Source organism: Musca autumnalis, unplaced genomic scaffold (assembly GCF_047663935.1).
Source record: "Musca autumnalis isolate F117 unplaced genomic scaffold, ASM4766393v1 scaffold_5, whole genome shotgun sequence".
Lineage (NCBI taxonomy): Eukaryota > Metazoa > Arthropoda > Insecta > Diptera > Muscidae > Musca > Musca autumnalis.
The window spans coordinates 205,555,715-205,574,822 of record NW_027412088.1 but is presented as its reverse complement, the minus strand read 5'-3'; the positions used below and the strand labels follow the sequence as shown (position 1 = coordinate 205,574,822).

General features: G+C 32.2%; 1 protein-coding gene across 2 annotated transcripts in view; it reads right to left on the bottom strand.

Annotated features, from left to right (window-relative positions):
• The window catches only part of flap (flapper), a 29,604-nt gene extending 20,421 nt beyond the window's left edge, over positions 1-9,183 (bottom strand). Inside the window, exon 1 of one of the 2 annotated variants that reach the window (XM_073957586.1) lies at positions 8,567-9,183. In XM_073957586.1, coding sequence (XP_073813687.1) covers positions 8,567-8,723 — 157 coding nt within the window. In that variant the 5' untranslated portion in view covers positions 8,724-9,183. The remainder of the gene's footprint in view (positions 1-8,566) is intronic. The other variant, XM_073957587.1, reaches the window with a different exon arrangement.
• Between the last annotated feature and the right edge of the window lie 9,925 nt (positions 9,184-19,108).

The window sequence follows — 19,108 nt, the reverse complement described above, 5'->3', positions numbered from 1 at the left end:
TGTTAAAACTCTGTGCCTCAATGTAAATATTACCTAAAAATAATATTCTAAATTCGCTTTATATAGCATTTTATGGTCATGATATCGACAAATCAATTTATATTTCAACTAACATATGGTCTTAGCTTCAATAATTTGATGTATGGCCATGTAACATAAGAGTTATGCATATTTACATTAACGCTTTTTGCTGGATTAAACGCATTTTACATTTAACATGTTTTATAAAACATGCATCATTTAAGCTGTGAATTCCATACCATATCTGTCAAATAAATTACGTAAATTCCCAAAACACTTGTTTTGAGTGCAAGTGTAAAATGCGTTTTACTTACTTTTTGTGGATTTATTTCATTTATACCATCATGAACTTGTAAGGTGGCGTAAAACGCCAGCGTGGTGGTTTCTATCTATCAAATTTGTTGTTATTGTGAATAAATTGTATGAAAACAAACAAACAAACATTTGACATCTTGGAGAATTTTCGGCCAAAATAGAGTTGTTGTTGCGCTACTTAGGTGACCTGGTAAATACACCTTGATTTATACGCTGGATTTACTAAATTCAGTATAACGTAACGTAAAGTTGTCAATTCCATTATAAGCCGTTTATATATAACCGGATTTAACAAACCGACTGGGTTTTAAATGTCAATTCCCAATGAACGGAAACAAACAAAACGATTCCCGTACCAATCACACAAAGCCACAAACTTTTCAGCTTCTCTGAATCGTTTCATTCTCACAACCAAAACAAAAACACAAACTTTTCAATGTAAAAAGATGGAAACCGTACGATTGCGGAAATGTAACTTCGGTTATGCTTTGCCGAGTTGTTTCATTCATCACCGAAAAAAGAAGTATTTTTGGGAAACGTTTGCCGTGCGTATTGTCAATGACACACTCAGACACACACACACATGTGATTGCTTAACAACCCTATAAGATAGCATCAACATACCACAGTGAATTTTATCAACCACCAAACGTTTTTGATTTATTCACATGCGTTTAGTACTATTCCGTTTTCTATCTGCTCTTGTGGAGTTGAGTACTTTTCGCTTTTCGTTTTGTTCGCACTCACGAATATAAACAAAACAAAACTAAACAGCGAGCTCGGCCAACGAGGGTTATGTTTCGTTTTGTATTGTTCCTATGGAAAATACGAAACGAAACGATTGGAAAAGTTATTTAAAGTATTTTTACGTACTCTGTCAATTCCATTGCTCAAAAAAGATTTTAACCCGGATAACATCAAATGTAAAAATGTTATTAAGTACGTTATCGGGATCTATTGATATATGTATTTGATTATAAACGGTGTACGTTTACTTGCTTAATGTTTCTAGACAAATTGTAACAAAATCCTGAGCAAAAACAATGTATACATTGTGAATTATTGAGATTTACACAAGTGTTTTCCATCTCGATAACTATAGCTGTGTTTAACCTGCAAAGCGTTCCTTAACCCCGAAAAGTGGCTAAACTGGAAGCAATTTTTAAGAGAGTGAGAGTGGAGAGAGAGCGAAAATGACTTTCTCTTCTACCACAGGCTACCAGCAAAAAAATGGCAGAACTGATTTTTCGACTTTTGTTTGACGATTATTTCACAATGAAAAAGAAAATGGACGAAAAACAGAAGAAAAAGTCGAACGCTGACAAAACTAAATTAAAAACTGTGAAATAAAAGACGAAAATTGACTTTTTTTATGTTTCTTTTTGACATTGCTGCCAGATCTACCATTTTTCCGTTCCTTTACTTTTCTGGTTAAAATGTTCTTGAGAGAACAATTTTGAGCAATTTGGACACTTTTCTCTTTGACCACCCTTACCATTAAAAAAGTAAAGGAACAAAGCTTATATATATTAATATATTTAACATACAATTTACGTCAAACAAATCCATATAGAGATAATAGTAATGATTATAAGCGCTAGCGCAAATTACATTTTAAACTATGTTCATTCCCAGAATCAACAGAGTTTTATGTAAACGTACCCTAAAGCCCAATTTTTATAAATTTTAAAAAAAAAACAGATAGATATTCTGCCAAATAAATGACGTTTTTGCCCAAATACTGATTTTATGTACTACTGTAATTTGGATTTAACCCTAACTATTAAGTATCTGTTACACTGATGAGCACTGATGTGACACTAAGATTTTACTAGTTCAAGTATTTTTGGTTAGTAATTCAAAGCCATAAAAACATTGATGAACTACTGTAATTGATACCGCTATTTTTGTCAGAAACTTCTTCTTAATAGACTATGATGATGAATTCTAGAATGCAGTTTTTTTTACCAAATTTTATTAAAAACCAAAAATATTGATGCTTCAGAGATTATCTTTTTTTGGCAAAGGCCTTGTTGAAAAGAATAACAAAGAAAAAACGTAAATAAAACCACTTGATACAACCGCAACAAGTTTTGAGAACTATAAAAAAAACTTGTCAAAATTAGTATCATCTTTTTTCACATACAACATATGTATGTGCCCCCCAAAAAATGGTAAACATTAACAAGGTTGAAATTATCCTTGAACTAAATGGTAAGAAGTATATTACAAAGGAAACGGTTTGGATTACCTGTTTGTAGTCGGCAAATGACCTTGAAATATTGAGTCTCTCAATAACCAGTTTAATATCCAGTATGCATAATAAGTGAAGCGGGCATCTTTGTTTGCCAAAAAACGACAGGTAATCATCATAGCATCCATACCAAAAATTTATGACATTATGGATGAAGAATCGAATGTTAACTGGTGTAATCTTGTTTATTAATATTATTATCCTCTTAGATTTGTTTTTTTTTTTAATTTATTTTTATTGCAAAAACATGTGTGACGATTTGCGTCGAACACATTTGTATTGAATTAATTTTTGTTGTCGTTTTATTTTGTTGCCTTGGCCATTTCATCACGATTTCTATTGGCATATCTTGACAGTTATCTTATTAATTATTAGGCTTTGGGTATTTTTTAATTACAATTTCTAATTAAAGATGGCATTCACATTCGTTCAAGTTAAAATTATTTTTATTATTTTAAGAAAAATAAAGAACATTAAAACACATCGTCTTAGCAGCCCATAAACAACATTATTATTATTATTCACCTTCATTTGAAGACAACAAATGACTCATATTTCACTCTTATCTTCTTCGGAAGATTTCTTTCCTAACAGAAGCCAGAGAAACCTGTTCCTTTTTGAGAAGTATAAAAAAAAGGAACTAATAAAAAATTCTAACTAAAATGAATGTTAATTGATTTGTCATTAGATATTACCATTATCCGTAGTGTTGATGTTCTTGGTCTTGGTGATGAAATAATTATGCATTTCTGATTGACGTTTCGATTTATTTCTGGAATATACAAGGTATTTATATGTGTTTTAAACTAAGAGCAGGTTTATATGAGGGCTTTTTCAATGTTATAGTGGTAAAATTATTAAGCCACATTTACATTAAACATGTTTTAATAAAGTACATTGAGCATCTGAAATAAATATTAGCTTCGTTCCAGAACTAAAAAGTTTTTACACATTTTGCAAATTTTTCCCCAAAATGCGTTCCCGTACACCAAAAAGTTGCAAAATGTTCACTTCTCTTTGAACAAAAATGGCGACAAATTTGGGCGAGCAAAAATGTGCAAAATGTTTGCCGGCTTCTGATTGGTTGATTCGCCGACTTTGACATTTGTTAAAGTTTTTTGACGTTTCTGCCATTTTTCCGTTCTCGTATATTTAGGAAAAAAGTGTATGTGGAACTCATTTTCGACAGTTTGCTCTTTTGACACTTTTATCATTAAAAAAGTACTGGAAGCTATTGCTATATTTACACTAAACACGAAAGACAAAGGTGGAGGTGTCGTGTGAACATGAATATATTCTTAAGTAACATGGTAACATATCAAATTCTGTTGGTGAAAGTACTCGCAGTTTCAAAATTAATTTCTGCCAAATAAAAACATTTGTAAATGGTCAAATATATTCGATGGAGTTAGGGATTACGGATTAGTTAGTGTGCTTATTTTTTGAATTTTGCCAACAGAGTTTTAAGCTAATGTTATTCAACAAAGACTCACTTCGCTTAGATCCTAATGACAATTGTCTCATTACCTCCCCAGTTCCTCGAGTGTATGTATTTCATTTGCAGCTAATGGCATGAGGATGTTACATAAGTTTCGATTAACTAAAAAACTTAGCTACATTTTTGGCTTTGTTGTGCAATTTCTTTTGTCCTCACCACGATTACAAGTCTACCTAGTATTTGTTGATGACGTCGTCATCATCATCATTTGCTTTACAACACGATCTCTTATATCACATATGTGAGAGTATAAAATTGAAGTTTTTTTTATAGATGACCTGCGGGGTGCCCTGTCAATGGAATTCACGATGCTTACTAATCATACATTATCGTATGTATGTATTGTACTTTGAGGTCATATGGTATATTTGACATCGATAAAAAGTCAAAAAAGCCATACAAAACTAAGATCATCATTAAAAATAAAGCCATTGGCTGTGACCAACAATCATTAAAGGTGGTAATATGGATAAACATGAATGCGGGTACCCCCCAAAAGTAGTATTTACTACTTGTGAAGGATGTCCAATATATTTAGTCATTGTTTTTATTTTACTAATAATAATGATGATAAACACTAACTTTATTGTTGTTATTGCTATAGTAAATATTAAAGGTGTTCATTGCATTACTTTTTAAATGGCCAACAGGCCAACCATTAAAAAAATCAAGGGAACTTATGATATTTTTGATGCAATCGATAAGTGCTCAAAAGACAAGAGTGCTGTGGATAAATAAACCTTAAAATTGAAGTGTTGTGTTTGTGTATTTGGTTAGTAAATGTTTGTTTTTATAACAGCATTTGGTTTTAGGGAGGAATATAAACAAAAAAAAAGTAGTAAGATGCTATTGTTGTTGTTATTGTTACTAGTTAAAGTTTGTTAATTAATGTTATTTTTAACTACCGTATACCACCTTCACAGCTACTCCACTTGAGTAGAGATACCACCGCCAAACCATAACAAAGTAGCAGCAATAAAATAAATAAAAGCAAATAAACTTACATGCTACACTGCATAACACTTGAATAAAGTCATTTGCCGTTTAAAATAATAAATCTTTAATTGCAAGAATTTAAAAAGATTCGTCATGTAAATTGTATGAAAATATGCTTCAAATATAAAAATGAAAACAGAGCTATTAAGATTATAAACGCTTATGTAAACCTAGCCTTGGATGAATAGCCTTACGTCAATTTATTGGTCTGTTCCTTTACTTTTGAAAGTTGTAAAACCGGCAAAAGTAGTATAAGTTGTAAACTGCATTCATATGAATTGTATGGTGTCTGAAGTAAAGGAACGCTTTTCGAGTAAAAAGTGGTAAAACTTGAAGATTCTTGCACGTAAAGGAACAGAGCTTATGTGTACTGAAATATACAAGCATAGCAATTTTTACGATTTTATGCCTGATTTAATAAATCCTGCATTTAGATATTAAGGTAGAAACACAATGAAATACGCCGCTTTTTTCACACTCAGTTTCATGTAAAGGATTAAAGGCCAAGTACTACCTAATTCAAATGCTATCGAATTCATTTGAAATAGGTAGTACTTGGCCTTTAATCTTTTACATGAAACTGAGCGTGAAAAAGCGGCGTATTTCATTGTGTTTCTACCTTAAAGGTGTGAACAGAATGAAATACGCCGCTTTTTTCACGCTCAGTTTCATGTAAAAGATTAAAGGCCAAATACTACCTAATTCAAATGCTGGCTAATTCATTTGAATTAGGTAGTACTTGGCCTTTAGTATTTTACATGAAACTGAGCGTGATAAAGCGGCGTATTTCATTGTGTTTCTACCTTTAGAGCTGTCAAACTATCGATATTCCCAACATTAGATATTTTCGATATTTCATTTCAAAAAATCGATTGCTATCGATATTATCGTTAATTTGACATCACCATTAATCTGAAAATGAAAATGGCGGAAATGTCTATGTTTTTGTTGACATTTAGCACAAGTAGTTCGCAAAAATATAAATTGCTTTTGTTTAATAAAAATATACAAAAATTCATTTTACTTTTCGGAAAATTTGTATTTATTTCAATGAATTTTAAGTTATGCCTGATTTATAGCCCATTTAGACTATTAGTACGGTTACACTAAAATTTTTTGCCGGGTTAACCCACTTCGAGAGGATTTATTTGACGTTTGCGCTATGGAATTGCCATTTGTAATCCAAACCCACTGGGTTAATTCGGTTAAGTGTAACCGAGGTATAAGCTGGATTTAGCAAAAATGTAAGTTGTCGTTTTCATACAATATATGTCTAACATGCGTTTTAGACTACTCATAAATCCACCACTGGATTTATTAAATCCAGAACAAATCTCACGGCATTTAGATATACATTTTGGAGGATTTAAATGTCAGTCAGCTGATTTTTGTTTATGTATACATATACTATTCCGGACAAGGAACTATTGGAACTATATCCAGTTCTTGCGTTTATATAGTTCCTTTAGTTCATATAGTTCCTTTCGTTCTTCTCGTTCCTTCAATTTAAAGCCGATCATTCGTCTTTGCTGCTTTTTGCTGCAATTTATTTATTTTTATTATTGTCATTCATCCAAGAAAACATTTCGGTCTCGAAACTATTTGGACCAAGGGAAACAAAAAGAGCGACGAAAGAGGAAGATTCGTTGAACTATTTCGGTCTCGGAACTATTTGGAACGACAAGAAGGATGAAAGAGTAAGATTCGTTGAACTATATCGGTCTCAGAACTATTTGGAACTATGGAATTATATTAAGGAACTAGTTCCTTCTGGGAAAAGGAACTAATAGGATCGGACCGCTCCGGGAACTAGATTGCCCAACTCTAATATATACAACAGCAAACAAAAAAGTATATTGCATTCTTTTGCCATCGCCACTAGACACGTTTGCGAGTCTCCAAACACGTAAACTTGGTTTAGACTATAGACTTATACGATGAGTATATCCCGGTTACACTTAACCGGATTAACCCAATTTATTTGGGTTTCAAATGTCAATTCCATAGCGCAAAAGTCAAATAAATCCTCATGAAGTGGGTTAGCCCGGCAAGAAACTCTAATGTAACTGTAGTACTAAGTACATTATCTCGATTTATTCTACATATATTGTATGAAAATGACTACTTAAATCCACTGGATTTGCTAAACCAAGTGAGGATTTATTTTTGTATGGTAATTCTGATCGATTATGACCGGGTTTAACAAATAAATCCTGGTAATACGGTAAATCCGGCTAATGAACTAATATCTAAATGGCCTATAAGGTTTTAATTTGATGGGTCGTTAAATAACTACATATATTTAATTTATCCTAATGCTTGGTTTAGATTTACGAAATCCACTCGATTTCAACTGTCAATTCCTTGTCGTATACGTCAAATAAAAACTCATCTGAAATCCATTGGTTCGTTTGACCTTTAATCAATGGAATTGACAGTTGAAATCGAGTGGATTTCGTAAATGTAAACTTACTATAAAACCCATACACATATATTTTTATGGGGATATATTTGAAGTATACGCAATGGAATTGACAATTTAAATCCAGTTATACGTAAACGTTCTATAATAATATACGATGAGAAATTAACCAATTCTAGGCAGGTTTACCGAAAACCCTCATATCCGAATATCAATTAAATCATATTTTACCACAATACGCAAAGTTTTTTACAGCTTAAATTTGATATGTCGCCTAATCCCTTTATTTCCTTTAACATATGCTACGTTTACATGAGTGGTAATTATCTTTTACAACCTTTATAAATTTAAATTTGATATGTTACCTAGTCCCTTTATTTCATTTAAATTAATATACATTTACATGAGAGGTAGTTACTATGGTCATTATTCTGTACTGGTTATTCGTTTATTAATGAAAACTTATGCTTGGTTTACATTTACGAAATCCACACGATTTCAACTGCGTATACGTCAAAAGAAATCTTATCTAAAATCCATTGGATTTCATTTGACATTTAAACAATGGAATTTGCAGTTGAAATCGAGTGGATTTCGTAAATGTAAACCTAGCATTACTGTGACAGAGTAAACAGTTTTCCGTAATTCCTGCAAAAGTATGTTAAGTCCAAGATCTATTTAACAGGTCACGTAAGTAGCACAACAACAACTCTATTTTGGCCGAAAATTCTTCAATATGTCAAAATGTTTGTTTACGTTTTCATACAATTTATTCACAATAACAAAATATTTGACAGATTGAAACCAATCAGCTGGCCGTTTTACGCCACCTTATAATTTCATCATGGTTAAGTCTTGCTACGTGACTCTATTCAAATGATTGGCAGTGTAATGTTAATACAGGCAGCAAAAATTACAAGATTGTATGTAGTTAAATTAGATAAACATCTGTAAAACCCCATTAAAATACCCCTAAAAACACAGATTTTCCAGAAGAAGCATCACAGCGATAGAGAAGAAAAGAAGGCGGAAAACAACTATTTTTTGTTTTGACAAATACCAAGTTTTGCAGGGGCTCCATTAACGACACTGTTATTCCAAATAACCGTTGTTATTATCACCATTGTAAACAACAAACTGCGCATGCTCAAAAGGGCTTTTCCCTTGGAAAAGCCACTTCTTTGTAAAGGCGGGGGCGTCGTCGTAGACATCATCATTTTGGCTGGCGCACGTCTCTAGAGATTCGTTGATGTTTTTCTTATTTCTGTTTTTTTTTTTCAATTTTACACTTAATCTGTGGTTGTATTTCTTTTTTGTTTTCGTAAGATTTCGTGATATTTTATTTTAACTTTTTGTTTTTTTCCTAAGATTAATTATAATTTTTTCTTTTTACTTCAAACACGAAATAGTTATGATTATGATTTGGGGCTTTTTAAAAAAAAGACCCAATATGATATTTTTTTGTTATACTATTTTAAAACACATTTGAAACTTTGTGTTGTAACACCCACAGAGTTTGCTTTTGAGATTCAAAATTTTAATTAAATTATTTGTGCGAAAAAATGTTAAATAATGTGTTTGTCGTCGTCGAGTACTTGGTGTATTGCCCAAGAGACCGTTTTAAAAAATTTACGTCCGTACCGCAATGCGACTAGTGTATTAATAAAGTTAAGCTTCTAAACATCTTCAAGCGGTGGCGTTTACTTAAGCTGCTGCCTGTTGCTGCCAACTACTTCAGGTCTGCTCTCAAGTCTGTTAATGATGAAGGTGGTTGGTTGGTGGTGGTGGTGGTGCGGTTTTGCTTTGTCGCAGTTTAGCACTTGGGTGATTCTGTGATCTGTTAAGTTAGTAAGGGTAAATACACTGAGAGAAAAATAAAATAAAGAGAGTTTCAAACTTTTTAAAGAAAGGTAGGTTGTGAAGAGCCCAAATTTATATGTATGGGTTTCAATGAAAATACATTTTTGGTTTTCCAATAGGGATGTATAGTAAAACCAAAACAAGACATATATCATGTTTATATTGGGGCCGGGATAACGTGCATTTACATCAAATAAGTCCTCATAAGTCGAAGGTCACACTAGAGTGGTTTCATTGAAACTTTTAGGTATTTATAGATCGAGTTCCCCACTACAGCAACTTTATGATATCATTCTATTGTGAAACTCGACCTAGGAACCCTTGTTTTCATGAAATTGTTTGTCCCAATTTACATTGGGCGAGTTTACTTGCGGCAATTGTCATTTTGTAGGAGAGAGAGGTGAGGCATATGGTAACTCCTTGCCTCTCAGCACTCTCTCACCTACAAACTGACAATTGCCGCAAGTAAACTCGCCTAATGTAAATTGGGACTTACACTGAAACACTCTAGTGTGACCTTCGACTAAAGGAATTTATTTGACTTATAGTAAGTTTATATTTCGTATATCCACAGTTTATTATTTCGTATATCCACTCGATTTCAAATGTCTATTCCACAGCATATGTATATGTCAAATAAAATACAGTGGATTTATAACGAGAATTTATTTGACGTATACGCTATGCAATTGACGTTTGGAATCTAGGAGATCAATAAATTTAAACGAACAATTAAACTAACTTCACACTTATGACGGATATTCTATGGAAATTACAACTTAAATGACGCATGTTTTATAAAGCTTGTTAGATGTAAATAACGCTTTATGTGCAATATAATTGGAAAATTAAATACACTCGATACTATGCTAGAGACTATTTATTTATTGATGTAAAAGAAATCCATTTCCTTTATGAGGCGATATTTTGTAAGAAGAGAAACGAAAAGTCCTTGCATTATAGTAGGCTTACATTGTACAGTTAGTAGACTTATTCGACGTAAATATGTGAATATATCATATAAACCATAAAATAAAACATCCATAAGCAATTTTTGAGTTATTGGAAGTAAGTGGAGAAGAAAGATCTCCCTTCAGCTACGATTACTCCAAAAATCTTAAAAAAACCGAGTTTAAACCACCTGTTTCTTTCAGTGTCAAAATTGAACCTTAGCGAATTAACTTCAAACCATTGACAGCTACCTCTTCTGCTGCAATGACTAAACAAATTCGTTTTTTTTGGTAACATTTGACGTTATTGCCAATTTTATTTTTTTCTGTAGCTGTCATTCAAAAAACTAATGTTTGAAGAGAAGATATGCATTGAACGTTGATGACAAGCGTACCGTTGTTAACAGTCAGTCAGCCAGCAGAGGAGCATCATCCTCCTTCCTTATCTGTAAACACCGACAATAACTTATTTAATGGTTGCTATTATTAGCATACCAAACATATTTGATAATCCATGTCAAATTTCGATGACGATCAGTTGTCAGATGTCTCAGATATGGAAATTAAGTTTCGAATTTTGAGGAAGTGGCTTTTCACAAAATTATGAATATTAAAACAATGAAAGTGTAAATTGAAGATTATTTTAACACCTTTCGGATGTTGAAGATAACAAATAATTAATATTATTTTTAAATTATTTTAAATAACTCAAAAAAAAGTTACTGCAATGTTGTTTTGCTTTAAGATTTTTTTTTGTAAATTACGCCGCCTATGAAACAAAAAAAAATTGTCCTAATGTATTCCATTTAATTAGACTTATTGCCCATTGTTGTTGTTTTCAGTTTGTTGTTTCTATTACACATATAGCCGGTTTGTTGTTTGTGCCTTGTTGGAATTTTGCGAATTTAATTGCCATGCATCTCTGCTAACTACAGGCGTCTCTTCTTTTTCTTTGGCATTGTATTTACATTCTAACGTCACTATTAATGATTTTCAACTTGTTGTTAATGTTGTTGTTGCTGTCATTATTGTTGTTATTATTTATTGTGGGTTTTTTGCTGTGTTTAGCTGTTAACACCTTTTTTTGCCTCATCTGCGATCGTGCCATTCGTGTGACGTTAGTACCCACAAAAAAGTCAGTTGCAATTTGGTCATATAAACCTTTTTCGGGTACATGCAGAGAAATTTCGCTTTACTATTGATTGGATGTCAAAGTCTTTTCCACTACCTTCTCCAAACAATATTTTCTTTCATAAATTTTATTTCATACCCTCGAACCATGGTGGAATAATAAGGTGTAACGCCAAAAACAGCTGATCTTCATACCAGTTGTCAAAATGCGTTATTGTGAATAAAATCACATACAAAATGTTAACAAGCAATTCACAGTAATGCATTATTGTGAGATAATTTGACGTTTTACATGATTTGATGTAACACCTTCTAATTCCACCATGCCTCGAACTAATCTTGCGTTAATACATGACAGGACAGTTGAGTACACGTATTGATTGTCAAAAACCCAAAACTTCCCTGTGTGACGTAGGCGTTCAGACAACTGCAAAAACAGTTGTAAAACTATGAATGAAAATGTTCGATTTCTTTTCGTTTTTCATTCACATATTTTGTTTCTGGCCATGTTCTTTTGTTTTCAACACTTTTAAATTATTATCTCACTTATTTTTACGAAAATGTCAAAAATTTGTTAACCCGACTGTCTGTAAAAAAATGATGGACAACTGGGAGACAGCCGACAAATGTATGTGTTAGTAAATCACAGTTGTATTTTAAGCCAAATTGTCTGGCGGAAACGCCTTGTAAAATAAGCTTATTCGGCAAATACGTCATTTATTTGACAGATATTTAATGAAATTGACAACAAATATGCCAAAATTCAGTCAACTCTTCCCTTCATTTCTTCGCTTTTCAAATGCCAAATTGTAAAGAAATGACAGACCAGATTTCACGGTCGTTATGCTCTATGTCCCGGTCCACACTAAAGTAATCTCATTGAAAAAATGACCTGAAATTAGGTGTTCTTAGATCGAGTTCCCCTCTACAGCAATTTCATGATATTACTATACTATGGAACTCGATCTAGAGACGCATAATTTCATGAATTTGTTTTCAATGAAATTACTATAGTGTGGACGGGGACTATTGTTGGCTTCGGAAAGCGGAGAAATAAAGCAAAGACCATTTTATTAAAATTCGTTTTGTGTAAATGCTATTAAAGCCACTTTGAAATTTAGTCGTTGTTCTCTATTTCACCCTTTAGTCTTACAGGAAATTCACACAATGCAATTTTTTTAAGTTTCTGCACGCAAAAAGTCCTTTGCAAACGGAACTAAATATGCATCGAATTCAAAAACTAAACAAATATCTAAGAATATCCGCTGATAAATTAATATCCGTATAGCAATATTTATTTGTCTAAACAAAAAACAAAGAAATATAAACAAATGCCAAACCAGTTGATCATTATGTTAAAAAAATTATCATAACAATAATGAAAGATATGTGTATATATATACATATATATCGGTCAATACTAAATGGGGTATCACAATAAAAATGAAAAACTGGGTGGCATACCAAATATTTTGGCATTTGACAAATGTGACATCTTTATTTCATCGTCTGTTTTAATAACATTTTTGGTGAGTATGGATAAGATAAACTTTAAGCACTCAATCAAATCAAGTATAGTAAGTTTTTTAGGTTAGAATTAGCCTGAAGTTATAACAGTTATTATAGAAATCTACACTAGATTTACTATACATAATTTGTCAAAAGTATTTAGCGAGACTACGTCGGAAAATACAGTAGAGTCATGATAACTTGCATGCCGTTGATCGAAAATTCCAATAATATGTCACAAATGGTTGCTCACTTGAATCCGTTTTTGGTTTTTTTTAATTTTGAAATATCTAAAAATCCCATCATGATATTTTTGGAACTTTTTTATGCAATATATGCACCCTCAATCGAGCTCCTTGTATTGACTTGCATCCTTATAATGGACGGCAATATTACCATGGCATTATACCCCGTTACACTTAACCAGATTAACCCAGTGGGTTTGGATTTCAAATGTCAATTCCAAGCGCAAACGTCAAATAAATCCTATCGAAGTGGGTTAACCCGGCATAAAACTCTTGTGTAGCCGTACTATTAGTTGCATTTGTTTTATAGCACGTTTACATGTCCCCTAAACCTCGGGTATATTCTGTACAGATATCTAAAATAAAATCTAAACAAAATGTAATTAGTAAAGGTATATTTTCTTTGATATCGAACAAAATAATAATAAAGTATCATTAAATCTTCTCTTCATGATCCAACTTCTTTTCTGAACTACAATATTGCATTTATAAATAAGTTGTCTAACAAAAGATTTCCATAGTAATTACATTTTTGATGACTAAGAAGAAAATGCCAGCTGAAGGAATGAATTACAATAACGTAATGAGCAGATGATTGGATTGTTAATGAGAAAACTTGAACTTTTCAATTGATATTTAACATAAATTAATGGCTAATTGGCGCCTTTAACATAAACATCCGGATGTACATTACATACATACATGTATGTTTTGTTTTAGCATACATACATATGTATGTACATATATGTGAAGGTTTAAATAATGCACATTGGGTTGAATTGGTTTAAGTCATAGAGATATAGGTAAATGTGTAAGGAATGTAAGCAAATAAAAGAATAGAATAATGTAAACGTAGTCTTAATCAAACACAGCTGTTTTAGGCTTTACCATGGTGGAATAAGAAGGTGTTACATCAAATCATGTAAAACGTCAAATTTGCTCACAATAATGCATTACTGTGAATTGCATGTTTACATTTTGTATGTGATGTTATTCACAATAATGCATTTTGACAACTGGTATGAAGATCAGCTGTACCTGTATTATTGTGCCATGGTCTTTACATACAGGCTTAAACCTAATTTACACTTGTACATAAAACCAGTATTTGGTACAAATACTATGTCATTTATTTGACAGAAATTCAATGGAATTGACAATTTTAATGACGCATGATTTATAAAACATGTTTGATTAAAAGCTGCTTAAAGTATCACACAGAACACGATGGAAGTTTTTGATTTACTCGAATTAAAAATGAAAGTTGGTTTAGACTATACACTTATACGTTGATTAAGTGCATTATAGTACGTTTATATATAACCGGATTTAGCAAACCCACTAGGTTTAAAATGCCAATTCCTTTGCGTATACGTCAAATAAATCCTCATTAAGAAGGTTAACCCCGCAAAAGGCTATAATATAAACATGTATATATTGTATTGTATGAATCCACTGGATTTGCTAAATCGAGTATAGTATAAACGGGGTATTAGATGTAAATTGGACATTACTAATTGTGTATATTGCATGTGAAAATGTCTGGTCACATGCCCAATTCATTATCGCATACATATAATACCTATAAATGTTTGACTGTAAAGCGTCCAAAGCTTATTATCTTCTGATAATTTAATTTTTAAGCTAAAGAAGATCGATTAAAAAGTGGCAAAGCTTTTAAATTCTACCAGAGCTCTGATGAATTCCATTATTAGTCCATATTTACATTTGGCAATTTTCCTTGTGGCAATTGTCAGTTTGTCGGTGAGAGAGGGTGCTGAGAGCCAAAGGGTTACCATATGCCCCACCTCTCTCTCCATCAAATTGACAATTGACGCAAGGAAAATTGCCTAATGTAAATATGGACTTATTTAATAACAAAAATAACTAAATGCAACTTGGGATAGTGGCCCTTACAGTACGTTTAGACTATGCCTGATTTAGCAAATCCAGTGGATTAAAGATGTCATTTTCATACAATATAGGTATGTCAACGTCATACAATATAGGTATGCCCGATTTAGCAAATTCAAATTAATAAATTATGTACTTAATCATCGTCTAAACCAACCTTTAGTGTCTTTAGAAATCTACACAACAAAATATGTATATAGCCTTAACGTTTTCTACTTAATTTAGCACATGAGCAAATAAACCTTACTATTATAATTGGAATTCTCGAGTTTAAGGCTATACGTTTAGCCTTAAAGTTATCTTTTTAATCTGACAAATAGAATTGTTTCTACAAATAGAAGTGAAAATTTATACATTTCAAAACAAATCCCATTTCATATCAAATGATGGATATAAAGCGCTTCCCATTTGATTCACACTATTAGACTTGTCTCAAGCTGTTCATCATTTTTTTAAAATGCAATTATTATAGCAAAACAAAAGACAAATGATTGCTTCATTCAAATTATCCACACTTCTTCCACATGGTGTAGCCCAGCAATCATGAAGCTATATTCACATTACCCATATCAAATGCCTTCTTCATCATTTTAATAGCAACAATTCAATTTTAGGTATGGAAGATTGGATTGCAGTTTAATTGTTATTAAATAATAATACTGCTGCTGATGATGATAATAATATTCACAATTTAAAATAGTATTCAACTATTTTGTGTGATGGGCCACCAAAACAAATCACAGATTTACCTCAGCGCAACACAATGGATCACAAATCATAATCAAAAGTTTGCCGCTACCTACAAAAACAAAACAACATTACTTCCAACAATCCACAATCGCATGACATATTGCGCCAATACATTTTAAATGAAGAACATACACCCAAAAACCCAACCATCATTACCAACAATATAACGCCAATATAGCATTATGTGAAACTAATGTCTTTACAATGTGAAGCGTTGTGTGGATATCTTCCTTGTCTCAAAAAGTTTAAAAGAAAATGTCAAAAGTAAAAGATTATCTGTATGTAAGTTTACCTACTCCTTTCTCCTATTTTGCATATTACAAGTAGGTCGAAAACAAGATTAATAATTATATTGAGTCCGATTTTTTCATAGATTTTACGTCAAATAAATCGAATTAACACACTTTATAACTTACTTTGTACTTGCACCTAAAAGAAGTATGCGGCAAATATGGCATTTGTTTGACAGATTTTCTATGGAATTGACAACTAAAATGACGCATGTTTCATAAAACCTCCCAGATGTAATTTGGGCTTATCATCATTTAAGGGTATAGTTTAAATGCGCCTTAAGTCAAAGTCCACACTAGAGTAATACCCCGGTTACACTATTGAAGGTTAACCCACTGGGTTTATTAATAGATCCAGTGGGTTAATCTTTGCTGGTTACACTTAGCTTTTCGAGGATATAAACTGTCAGCTGATGATTGTTTACGTATACATACAAAATAACTAATAAAGTCGTGTGTTACACTTTTAAAATTTCTCGTATGAGATATCCTCCCCTCTTTGCTCATATTGGTATATTTTACACACAGGGATACAGTTTTGTATCATGGCATCAAGCTGCTTTTTGTAAAAAAAGTGTCTAATGAAAAAAAAAATAATTTTATGATTTTCAAATAACTTTAGATTTATTAACTCCATTAAATCTCATGCGACCAATCGTAAACGTGTAAAACACGACAAACTCTGTTGCAAAAACAGTTGCATCTTTTGGTACTTTTAGAGTAGAGTTGGATTTTTTTGCATAAATACCGAATACAACACTGTATTTTTGGTGGATTTGTGCCGGATTTAAAATAAACCCAGCTGTGAGAGGATTTAATTTTTGTATGGCAAATCTGGTCAGATTTGACCTGATTAAGCAATAAATCCTCATGAAGTGGGTTAACCCGGCAAATAGCTATAGTGTAACCGTGCTATAATTTCATGAAAGAACACAGCAAAAAATTTTGGAAGTTGTACAATTGGAGTTATGATTTCACAACATCTTTCGATGTAGTCCAACAGAGTTATGAAAAATGCACTCCGTGCGATACATTTTATAAGCAGTTGCTGTAAGATCCCTACAGAAAAAAACAGTTGGTTGATCCCTACACATTTCTTCAAGAGATAAGCAAGGGTGTATACATTTCGAAGAATTTGTTATAAAATAAAGAAATAACAACATAAGTTGCGAAAATTTTTGCGGTAATTCACAAGACGGAAATTTTTAATGGAGTGGAGTTGGAGTCCATGTCGAAAGCTGAACTAGTGATGGGAAGGAAACATAAAAAAAACTTTAGGATGATGAAAGAAAATCAGATGCACTTGGATTTAATCGAATACGGAGGAAGTAAGCGCAAATGTGATTGAATTTAATGGAAACTTTTTTTTTTAATTTGTGTTTATATAATAAAGTTCTTTGTGTTCTTGTTTTACACAAATAATAAATGAATTTTATTTATTTTGGGATATTTCGCAATGGCTTGCTTTTTAATTGCATCTTGCATCTACAATCCGAAGAGTGCCTTTAAATTCAATCCAAACGACTACATCAAAAGCTGTGATTTGGATCGAAAACGGAGTGCATCCTAGCTGTGTGCTGTGGAAGCAAAATAGAGTGCATCCTAGCTGCGCGCTCTCTTGTAAAATTCATAAGTGAAATCATAGAAAAAGATGTTCTCCCAGCAAACTTTTTGCTGGGATATTTCATTGAAATATGCGTTCTTAGATCGAGTTTCATACTAGAGTAATTTTATGAATTTGCTGTAGCAGGGAACTCGATCTAAGAATGACATTTCTTTCTTGAAAATACTATAGTGTGGACTTCCTCTAAGTTCCCAATTACATTGAATGTATAGCTCCGTCGTTCCCTTCCCTTTCGTCATTCCCTTCCCATACATTCAATTACATTGAATGTATAGTTCTGTCAGTCCCTTCCCTTCTATGTGTTTAATGCCTAAACATCAATGCCAAAGAAAAGCTTGTCACAATTCACAAATATTTGAGCGAAATCTAACTTTTAGCATAGATATTTTTAAATAAATCTAAAATATATAACTCGAATTTTATATCCATTTATTATCAACTTAAGCATAGAAAAACTTTTCAAAATATCTTTCATGCCAACAACATTAGCTGGGTTGGTACCACCACCCAATCGAAAAGAAGAAAAAAAACTCTTGCTGAGTTGAGACAATAGATGAATTGAATCAATTCATACATTAATTTAGTTATGTTACGGTATTTTATTCATCAACTGCTGCTGCTGGTGGTTCATGGAGTTAATGCTTTATTTCTTTCCTTTGTGGTTCTGTGATGATGCCATCATAATGGCTAACTAATAAAGATACTAGAACAGCAATTGGATTGGCAAAATTGCCCTCAAGAAGTGCAAGAATGATTTATGAAGTTTTTTCTCTTTAAAGTTACCTCTATTCTTCAATATTTATGATGTATCAATATTCTTTAGATATTTGATTTATTGTTTTATTGCTAATTTACAATTAATTAGAGTGCTGTTAAAACAATTAATGATACTCCAACAATAAAGTAAACACTTTAAGATGTCAAAAATTTATTCTCCAGGAAGTAGTTTTACCAATTCATTAATTAATTAAATTTTAAGCCTCGTGAGAACGTTGGGTTATGGGGATTTGCAATGTTATTTGTTGTCACTATTAAACCCATTTTACATTTAGCATGTTTTACAAAACATGCATCATTTAAGTCGTCAATTCCATACAATAACTGACAAATAAATGACGTAAACTCCCAAAACACTTGTTTTAAGTGCAAGTGTAAAATGCATTTTATAGGCTATTTAGATATGACCTCATTAGCCGGATTTAGCGCATTATCAGGATTTATTTGGTAAATCCGGCGATAATCTACCAGTAGTGGGATTCTGTAACTACCCAGCAAAAAGTTTGCATCCGCGGATGCAGTTAAATCACTAGAACAATTGCCGCTGGAGTA